The sequence below is a fragment of the Zonotrichia leucophrys genome, chromosome 9 (assembly GCF_028769735.1).
Source record: "Zonotrichia leucophrys gambelii isolate GWCS_2022_RI chromosome 9, RI_Zleu_2.0, whole genome shotgun sequence".
NCBI classification, from domain to species: Eukaryota; Metazoa; Chordata; class Aves; order Passeriformes; family Passerellidae; genus Zonotrichia; species Zonotrichia leucophrys.
Window position 1 is genome coordinate 25311137 of NC_088179.1, and position 10016 is coordinate 25321152.

The 10016-nt window shown below is 51.2% G+C and overlaps 1 protein-coding gene and 1 long non-coding RNA gene across 6 annotated transcripts in view; one reads left to right on the top strand and one right to left on the bottom strand.

Moving 5' to 3' along the window:
* LOC135451425 (uncharacterized) overlaps positions 1 to 3595 on the bottom strand; it is a 38044-nt gene extending 34449 nt beyond the window's left edge. Inside the window, exons 1-2 of one of the 4 annotated variants that reach the window (XR_010441320.1) lie at positions 3297 to 3595; positions 2745 to 2904 (exon numbers count right to left, since the gene is read on the bottom strand). This is a non-coding gene — a long non-coding RNA (uncharacterized LOC135451425). The remainder of the gene's footprint in view (positions 1 to 2744; positions 2905 to 3296) is intronic. The other 3 variants (XR_010441321.1, XR_010441319.1, XR_010441322.1) reach the window with 3 other exon arrangements.
* An 84-nt stretch (positions 3596 to 3679) lies between these two features.
* Positions 3680 to 8942, top strand: PFN2 (profilin 2). 2 transcript variants are annotated; one of them, XM_064721510.1, is made up of 3 exons: positions 3680 to 3924; positions 4880 to 5072; positions 6907 to 8942. In XM_064721510.1, exons 1-3 carry the CDS (start codon positions 3793 to 3795, stop codon positions 7002 to 7004), a joined length of 423 nt encoding a protein of 140 aa, XP_064577580.1. In that variant the 5' UTR covers positions 3680 to 3792; the 3' UTR covers positions 7005 to 8942. The 2 variants fall into 2 exon arrangements, with proteins under 2 accessions (XP_064577580.1, XP_064577581.1); XM_064721511.1 differs by having other exon boundaries at positions 7220 to 7459.
* The last annotated feature ends 1074 nt before the right edge of the window (positions 8943 to 10016 follow it).

Sequence of the window (10016 nt, forward strand, 5' to 3'; positions counted from 1 at the left end):
GAAAAACCCAAGTTACATTACTCACAAAATATAATCCTCCTCCAAGTCTTTGGCCAATTTCAGTTTTTCTGTTAACAATATAAAAGCAGTCAAGTTTCTCACAAAGCTGTAAATTCTGAGTATACTCTGGTTAAGCACAGCCAGTACTTTAGAATCCTTCCAAATTATTCTTTTTCTTAGATGTGATCAAACATCAATTTTAGACAAAGTTCTGAACAGATGTAAAAGACAAGGAATTGTTACAAGCTGCACAAAATCCTACCAAGCTGTGGCTGTAGTGTGCAATTAAATTCCAGAAAGAACAACTATCAGGTGAAATGTAGGAAGAGACTAAAATGCAAGAAATTATGATTTCACAACTATTTACTATATGGCTATAGCTTAAAAGCAGTCCATTTCCTATGTGAGTCTAAGCACTGATGTTAAAATTACCTACTACATCTATCAATTTTAACAAGGATATTTTTATACATATATAAATATTTTGCTTCAGAAATGTCTCAAATTCCACTTAACTCTTATAGCAAAAAAAAACCTAAAAAACAACCCCAACAACCCTAAAGGTCTCTGCTCTTACAATCTTTAACATACAGAGCATACCCTCATTTTCTTAAACCCAGCAGTCTCAAAGGTGCTGCTGCAGTAGTGCCTACACAAACAGTATTGTAACAATTGTATATAGCACACAACCAAATGAGGCGCCTAAGAGTGAAAATAAAATTAAAGAATCATGATTTTCAGAAACATGACTCGTGACTGCTGAATCTGCAAATTATACAACCTACCTGGTAGCTTTGAAACATTAAATAATAGCAACCCAATTTAGACTTCACTTTCTAAATATATTACTAGAGTTAGTTCACAAATAACACGACTAGAAGCTGAGCTACCAAGCCGTGAAATCCTCTACTCTGATCCAACCATTTATGTTAAGGAGATCCCAGACTTCCATGCAGGTCTTTCCAATTCAAATCATTCAAAACAGATGTCTGTATTCCCTGTATGGCTAAGACAATCCACACACCAAAACAGCCCTCACACCACTGATCACCTGGTCTGTGCAGCTATTAAAAGGTAGTATTGCCTGTGAGGAGGGAGAAATCTTACCCGGCCCTCCCTGCACTGTGACACGCAGGTGACACACCTGTCACAGAGGCCAAGCCCTGGATCAGCACACAGCAGCCTGGCGTGGCTCTGCACTGTGACACGCAGGTGACACACCTGTCACAGAGGCCCTGGATCAGCAGCCTGGCGTGGCTCTGCACTGTGACACGCAGGTGACACACCTGTCACAGAGGCCCTGGATCAGCACACAGCAGCCTGGCGTGGCTCTGCACTGTGACACGCAGGTGACACACCTGTCACAGAGGCCCTGGATCAGCACACAGCAGCCTGGTGTGCCTCTGCACTGTGACACGCAGGTGACACACCTGTCACAGAGGCCCTGGATCAGCAGCCTGGCGTGGCTCTGGATGTGGGAGCAGCAGCTCCTCCCCGGAGCCTGGCCAGGCTCGGGTCTCTGCCTCTGTCAAACAGCCCTGCAGGCTGGGCTGCAAGCGCTCAGGAGGGCACAGGTGCTCACTGGGCACAAGGGACGGACAAACGTGTTGGAGGCTGAGATCCCTTCAGGCAAGAGGGCCTTTGGCTAAAGTCCTGGAAACCCACAGGTTCTTGTGTGAGATACCTGCATGCTTGTACCAAGCAGCCTGCCGTCCAAGAGAAGCCCACCTCTTATTAATCAAAGGATAATGATGATTAATAAAAGGGCAATCATAGCAAATAAGCAGCTCCAAAATCCTCAAGGCCTGCCCCTGGGTCACGAGATGTCTGTCTCTATATCCATTAAATCAACTTATTAAAGTAACACAATTTGGAATCCTTATTGCAACTTGAAGACAATCAACAAAAAATCAAACATATTTTGGTTGAACTCTAAAATAATGGGCTCATCAGCTTCCCACTAATTTCAGATGGATACATTTCATTTTGTGCTAGTAAGAATGTTTAACTGGGATCTCCTACAGACCAGGAGTAAACAGAGAAGCGACCCTCAATGGCACTCTCAGACAGAAGAGAACATTTTCTCCCTCCCATTGAAGGAATCTCTGGAGGTAGGATGATGAAGGCAAGTCAAGCTTCACAAAAAGCTTTAGCTATTTTAAAAGCTAAAAGCAACTTTAAGGACTGTAACTCATTGGTAGAGACAGTGACATGAGAATATTTCTAGTATACATGGATGATGGCTGTCCAAATTCAGAGGGGTAAAGGCACTGTGAAAACAAAAGAGAGAAAAGAAACCCTTATGGAGTTAAGGTAAAAGATACAGATGAGCTGTTTTCCAAGTATCTAGTATTCCAAGTGATTAGTACTAAACAACACTCAATGCAATGACAACGGAACTAGGTTGTTAAATGACAATGGAACCCTGAAGTGTGCTGTAGGTGTATCCATAATAAATACCTGGAGACTTAAGGTAAAGAAGGGTAAAAGGAAAGGTAAAGGAAAGGTCAGGAAAAGGCAGATTAATTTATTGTATACTATGCCTTGGCATATTCAGCTATGAGATCTAACTTCTTGAATTGTAGCCACAAAGCTACTGACATGGACAGCCAGGCCACATCCCCCCAGTCTGCACTGCCCCAGGAATCACAACAGTCATCCAATAAAGCAAACTCACCCTGCTCAAGGTGAGCCCCCACCAGTTTCAATGTTACGAGAAACAGAACAATTGCCACGAAACACACCCTTAAGGTGCTGGTGAACACTCCGGTGACCCAGGACAGCCTTGGAGCAGCCAAGCCCTCCTGCCCATGGCCCAGAATCAGTGCACCAAACCAACGGCACCAGCCTCGGGTGTTGTAAAGAATGTGGAACTAAATTATTGCAATAGAGACTTGGTGGAACCTGGAACAATAAACCACAAAGTCACCAGTTACAACCCCTTGTAGAAAAAAAATGTAGCAGATGCTGGTGTGTGAGACAGGGACGCATCCCTGAGGTCCGGGAGGATGAAGGGCACGGGCGAGGCAGGCAGGGCTCAAGCCCTCTCCGAGGGGCGCGAAGGCAGACCTGAGATTACAGCAGATGCAACAAACAGCACAAATGCAGCGACTGCCAGGGGCCGCGAGGGCACGGCGGGGCACGGGCAGGACGGGGCGCCGGACACTCCGTCTGTGCACGGGAGCGGGCACCGCTCTGCCCCGCGGCCGTGCCCGCTCCGGGCTCGCCCGCCGGGCACGCAGCGCAGCGCCTCTCCCTGAGCCCCGGGGCCGGACGGCGCCACCGCCGGTACTCACCGATCCCGGCCGCTGCCGGCCTCCGGTGCGGGCATCGCGGCGGCCGGACGGACCTCCGGCCCCGCCGCGGCTCTGCCCCGCGCGGTCCCGGCCGGGCGCGGGGAGGGGCCCGCACCGCCCGCTCCGCAATTCCACCGGGCCGAGCCGGGCTGGGCCGGCCCCCGCAGCAGTGCCGGGACTGCCCGCACCGATCTCCAGTGGCCGAGCGGCCCCGGGCTCGGGCATCGAGCAACCGAGCACAGGGCACCGGGCATCGGTCCCGGCGCCGGCCGCAGCCCCGCCCCGGCCCCCGGCCCGCTCCCCCCGGCCGCGGGGGCGGTGCCGGCCGCGCCCCTCCTCCCCCCGCCCCCGGCGCGGCAGCGCAGGGCTGGGCTGGGCCGCGCCGCCGCCGCCGCAGCGCTCGGTCCGCTCCGCCGCCGCACCGCCGGGACCGCCGCCCGCCCCGCGCCCCCGGCCCGCCCGCTGCCCGCTCGCCCTCGCCCGCCGCCCCGCGATCATGGCCGGCTGGCAGAGCTACGTGGACAACCTGATGTGCGATGGCTGCTGCCAGGAGGCCGCCATTGTGGGCTACTGCGACGCCAAGTACGTCTGGGCAGCCACGGCCGGCGGCATCTTCCAGAGCATCACGGTGAGCGGGGCCGGCGGGAGCGGGGCCGGGAGCGGGGCCCACGGGCCGCGGCCGGGGGACGGGGGCACCTTGCGGGCGGGGGGCGCGGGCCCGGCCGCTCGCGCCGCCTTTTTGTGCGCGTCGGGAGCGGCGCGGGGCCGGTCCCGCGGGCGGGGGCGGCGGCCGGCCCGGGGCGGGGGGTGCGGGCGGCGGGCCCGGTGCGGGGCGGGCGGCGGAGGAAGGCGGCTCGGACGCCGCCGCGCCGCCGGCTCCATGTTTTCTCCGCCAAGATGGCGCTCTGCCATTGATGCTCCCCCGCCCTGCCCGCCCGCGCCCCCGGCCCGCCCGGCTCCGCGGCCCCGCCGCCCCGAGAGAAGGGCCGTGCGCGGCGGCCGGCGCGGCTCCCCCGGCCCCACGCGGCCCCGCCCCGGGCGCGGCGGGCCCGGTCCCGGCCGAGGCGGAGCGGGGCCGCCTGGGCCGCGGTCGGGGGGCCGGGCCCGCCGTGACGCTGCACTTTGCGGCCGCCGCGGTGCGGCCGGGCCCGCGCCGCACCCCCAGGCTCCGGGCCCGGGGACCTTCCCGAGGGCAGGCGGAGGGGCCGCGGCGGCGGGAGCGGCCCGGGCCCCGCGGGCGGGCCGCAGCCGGGCTGATGCCGCGGGCGCGGGCAGGCCCCGGGCTGATCTCCCGGGACAGGTGCGGGCAGAGTCCGCGCCAGCCCGCGGTCAGGCTCCGGCAGGCGCCCTGCGCCGTTTAACGGGCTCGGGCCCGGAATCGCCGAGGCTGAGGCTCCCCCGCGCGCAGCCACCGCGGAGCAGCGCAGACTGCGCCTAACAAAGCCCTGTGTTCTGGAGCACTTCCTGCGGGTAGCGAGGGGAAATCACGGCCTCGGCCTCTCCACACGAGACGGGACCGGTTCTAAATAGAAATTACAGCAATATATCCTTCCGTGCTAACTCTGAGCTCTTTCCTTTGACAGCCAGGAGAAATAGATATGGTTGTAGGAAAAGACCGAGAGGGTTTCTTCACCAATGGTCTGACCCTTGGTGCAAAGAAGTGCTCTGTGATCAGAGATAGCCTGTATGTCGATGGTGACTGCACAATGGACATCAGGACAAAGAGTCAAGGTGGTGAGCCGACATATAATGTTGCTGTAGGCAGAGCTGGACGAGGTAAGCACCCTTTTCTCTACCTTCAGATAGCTAAATTAGGAATGTGACCCTAAGTATAGACTCCAGCTATTAGGAGAACCAAACTCCTGTATTTAATGGCTAATTTTGGGAAATGATGCAAGGGAGTGGATGGCAGTGCTCTAGCTGAGTTCTGCCTGAGAATTACACTCATCCCTGTTCCCACCTGCATCCCAGCCCAGCACCAGGCTGTGCAGTAGTTCACAGGTCTGTGACAAGCAGGAAAAAGCAGGCTGCAGTTCCAGGCAGGCTTAGCTGGTATTCCATCACTTCATACCAGAAGCTCAGGAGGGGTCTGTTAATAACAGGCAGTGACTGTAAGCTTTCTCATTGTAAATTGCTTGATGGAAAGTTTATTCTGCAAAGATGTGAATCTCATGTATGAGCTGCTCCTACTAAAAAGTTCTACATTAACTTTTCTTGCACTTCCTATTGAGCCTGCTAAAGTCCGTCCAGGCAGAAAACGCCTGTCCAGTTTGGTACCACTGAGAAATGTGCTTCATTCTCAGACACCTGCTCCTTTGTGCTCTTCATTTAACTTCCAGTAAAATGTGTTATGGGGCAGGCCCTCATCTGGGGTATGAAATAATGTCCAGTAGTGGTGTGCCTTATGTTGGGAACACTTGGGCTAGCATTTTGGGGCTGGCTGTGGAACAGGTTCATGAGTGACAAGACTTTTGCTAATAGGTGTAAAACCAAAGGCAGAGCAGATGTCTGTAGGCTAAAGCCCAGGACAGGCATGCAGGAAGAGGGTTGGCAGCACTGAAGTGAAGCAAGCGGAGTTCTAACTTGTGAAATGACAGCTGAGAACTGTCTTAAGCTTTTATGAATAAATTGCTATGGAGATAGAATCATAGAGTCATTAAGGTTGGAAAAAACCCTCCAAGATCATGGAGTCCACCCCTTCTCGCAGTGCTGCCAAGGCCACCACTAACCCATGTCCTCAAGTGCCACAACCACATGGCTTTTAAATCCCTCCGGGGTGGGGACTCAACCACTGCTCAGGGCAGCTGTGCCAGGGCTGGGCAACCCTTTTGGTGCAGAAGTTTTCCTGATGTCCAACCCAAACCTTCCATGGCGCAGCCTGAGGCCCCAGTGCACGATCATGTGTAGGTAGCCTGGCTGCAGCATTCCCGGCTTGGTGAACAGTCCCTGGCCTGTGGCAGCCCAGTGTTCCGTGTGCCCCCTCCCTGCTGGGGATATCTCATGGCAGCTCACAGTGGCTCTTGCTGGTGAGCCTCCAGTGTTCCTTTTAGCAGATAATCTGGAACACCTTGCTGGAATTGGGGGAGTGGGGAGAGCCTCAGTATGACAATTGTCCCTGTGTTTTGTCTTCTGTAAAAAGTGTGGTTTATAGCTGTGTTATTGCATGGAAAGTCTCAGCCCAACTCACTCTTTGGGATTTTTTACCAGCATCAGGGCAGTTACTCTGGTTCCAGATAATGGGAATTTTCTTTTGCCACTCTCCAGTCACGCTTGCACATGCACTGTACCCCCGCTCCTGCAGGTGTTTAAACTGCTGCCAGGATTTCCTTGCTGGGTGCTGAGCGATGGTGAGAGGCATTGTAATCCTGTTTTGATAGCTGGTGGCATTTTTCTCAGGCTTAAAGCTTCCACAGTTAGATAATATCCCTGAGGGTAGCTTGTACTTTCTCCCAGCCTTTTCTACATCTGTGTTTTAACAAAACTGTTAAATTAGCTGAATACTCAAATACTAAATCTTGAATTTGAGGGTGTTTATTGCACTGAATAAAAGTTGCATTATTTCCATGTCTAACACACTCTTTTTAAAACTTGTTTTTCTTTTCTCTTTCAGTCTTGGTCTTTGTAATGGGCAAAGAAGGGGTCCATGGAGGCGGATTGAATAAGAAGGCATACTCAATGGCAAAATACTTGAGAGACTCTGGGTTCTAGTTGTTAGGCAGACTGTTAAGTATTAGGGGAAGATTGCTATTAAATTTTCCTGGCGGTGAGCTTTAAACCTTACATTCTGGAAACTTTACTAGCAATGCAGGGTGATGGGGTATGAACCTGTGTCTCCTTTGTATCCCTTTGTTGGTGGGGAAAGGTGTTATTTTTTTTTCCCTTTAATTCTTTTCATTTCTGTTTTGTTTCCTTGTGTACTCCAGCATTGGTTATAGTCATGGGAAAGGAAGGTGTCCATGGTGGGACACTCAACAAGAAAGCATATGAACTGGCTTTATACCTGAGGAGGTCTGATGTCTGAGCAGCCTCTCCCCATCCACCTAGCAGCTGTCTGCAGCACCACCCGCTTGTGCTCAGTGCTACCAGACCGTAGATGGTAGTTGGTGTTTTTTTATTTACCCATTTCCTACTGTCATAACTCCAGTTCCCCCTTGTTCATCTCTGTAACCACTGTAGGTAACCGAGCCCATCTGGCACCACCATGATGATGATATGCATGATAACTTGAAACTTGGGAGGGGAACATGCCAAGTGTAGGCTCTGCTTCGTCTTAGCAATTAGTATGATATTGACAGCTAAACCAACTGAGATACTAAACAAGGTGCCGATTGTACAATCTAATTTGATCAATGCCTCTTCAGCACTTTGAGCAAGTCACAGCTCACTAGTCTTCCTTTCACAGAGCACGGTTGGGAGGAAAAAAGTGTGTGCATATCTTCATTTCTGTCCCTCTCTTTGTTTCTGTTTTTTAAACCGATGTGTTTGCTTACACCCATTTTTATAGTGCCTGGTTTGTTTAACCAATTTGCCACTCAAAAGCTATTAATGTCACATTAGTTTTGTCATTGCACTTCACTGTAGGCTTAAGTCTCTTACTTTTTCTTGATGTTGTCTGAAGGTTGTACTGCTTAACAAGTGCAATCACAAAACTATGAAAGGGTACAGATGTACTTCCTCCCATGACCTTAAACCACCATCCTAAGGACTCCCCAGACATTCCATCATTACAATAGCTCAGGCACTTTTTTTTTTTTTTTTTTTGCCAGCTCCTGTTCTGTAGTTGACTTGTGCAAGGCTGCCACTGTGGCCATTAGCTAGCCTGGTATAACCAGCTGGAGTGTGTCTGGTTTCAGTTTCTCATAGGACCAATTTAATTTGCAGCTTGGGGGTCGGGGGGTGGGGGGTGGTGTTTTTGTTTTTTAATATGAAACTGCAATGTCATTGTGGAAAACTGCCACCTTCAGCTACCCTGGGAGCTATGACTGGCTTCAGTCTTTCTGCCAGATCACTTAGTGGTGCAGAGTTTGGCTGCTCTGAAGCCACTGTTTGGATGAAGGTCGGTAGTTTGTAAGCTAAACTGTCAAAATACCATTTCAAATTTAAAAATCTTCATCTGGCCTGTCACACCCTTGCTGCAGAAATGATGGAGTGAGCTGCCTTGTGCACGAGTCATCTGAAAATGTCTGTAACCAAACTCAGTTCAGGCACTGTTCTGACCTGTATGTCCATTGCAAGAACTGCAGAACTCTGTATACTAAAGAATAAATGGGAGATGGTAGTGGTTGGAATAACTGACTTGGCTGTCTTGTGATGAATTTTTTAATATGTATTCTGTGCCATACTATTGTTAAAAAAAAAAAAATGAACTGTTGCTATTGTGAGATGGATTTTAACTGACTCTGAGGGTTTCTTTTGACTGGCACTACCTTAGGGACATTCTAGTATTTGCTTCTATTGTTGGGCCTTGTGGATAATGTACAGATTTAAACAAATTCTTGTTGCTGATTTGTCCATTTCTTTCCCTGCACTTTGTTACATCTGGGATACAGTCTAACTCATCTGATTTAATATGCATTTCAAAAAATGCCATAACTATTAAAAACACCTTGTTTACAGACAGATGAAATAAATTTATTCCAACCAAAATCAGACTGTTGGTAATTTTTCTGCCTCACACCCAGGAAATCCTCTGAGGCCTTCAGTTCATGGCTGGCTCCGCTAGCAGGAAGTCTAAGTGCAGTTTTAAGTTTGGCAGGACAACAGCAGTATGATATAAGTCGTGTGTTATTATGACTTTTGTCAAAAGCCAGGCAGTCTTTGGGGCAGATCTTAAATTAGGAGATGATTTCTCATCTCTTAATTCCACGTTTATCCAGCTCTCTGGTGTGGGGCTCCCCTGCCCTCTGAATGCCCAATACATCATTCCTAAACAAGCTGAAGGCAGTGTGACGTTGGACGTGGCACAGGAGCGTGGTGGCCTGCCCAGGCCAGTACAGCCAGGGTGGGAATGTGCTCCCCTCACCCAGACAAGGGCAGATGTAAGGTCTCCCTTACCTTAAAGGATTGCACCTGTATTAGTTACTTCTGCTGAGAACTCCTAAAAATACAGACCCAAGGGGATGTGATGGTGAACCCTGGAGCTTGTGGGATGGGAGGACCACTGAACCCCAATCATGGGAGGTGAATTTGCCTTCCTGGGCCCTCAAACTAGTCAGGTGCTTCTGGACAGGACCTTTGTTCTCCCCTCCTTCCCCCACACCTTCATAACTGGTGTCAGCTGCACCTGCTCCTCTGTTTGGCACTAGACCTGGGTCTGACTAAAACCTTCCTATATATAGTGCTCATATTCTCCCACTGCCAAGTGGCTCTTGTGTCTGAACTGGATCTCCCAGGGCCAAAGTTAGAGCAGACCAACGCACTCAGAGCACAGAGCAAATCCCTTTCAGTAGTAACTGGTACAGAGGATGCAAATCTGCTTCCCTCTTAAAACACATGTGAAGCCGTGCCCAGTGTCTGAACACAAAGTTGTACTCACCTTTTGATGGCAGAACCTTGTTTCTCCCTAGTTAAGAGGAATGAGGATATTGTATTCCCAGAGCTGATTCTATGGTAAGGCCAGAGTGGATGGAATTGACTATAGCAGCACCCCAGAGGCAGAGCAGCTGCTGGCAGCACACACCAGGTACTTGTCATCACATTCCTCAGTGTGACATTGTTCCT

What these genes read in the sequence shown, in the direction of transcription:
- PFN2 (XM_064721510.1), top strand. Translation starts at nt 3,793, where the DNA reads ATGGCCGGCTGGCAGAGCTACGTGGACAACCTGATGTGCGATGGCTGC. An exon ending in GCATCTTCCAGAGCATCACG is followed by an intron (nt 3,925 to 4,879) that starts GTGAGCGGGGCC and finishes TTCCTTTGACAG; the next exon opens with CCAGGAGAAATAGATATGGT. An exon ending in TGTAGGCAGAGCTGGACGAG is followed by an intron (nt 5,073 to 6,906) that starts GTAAGCACCCTT and finishes TTTCTCTTTCAG; the next exon opens with TCTTGGTCTTTGTAATGGGC.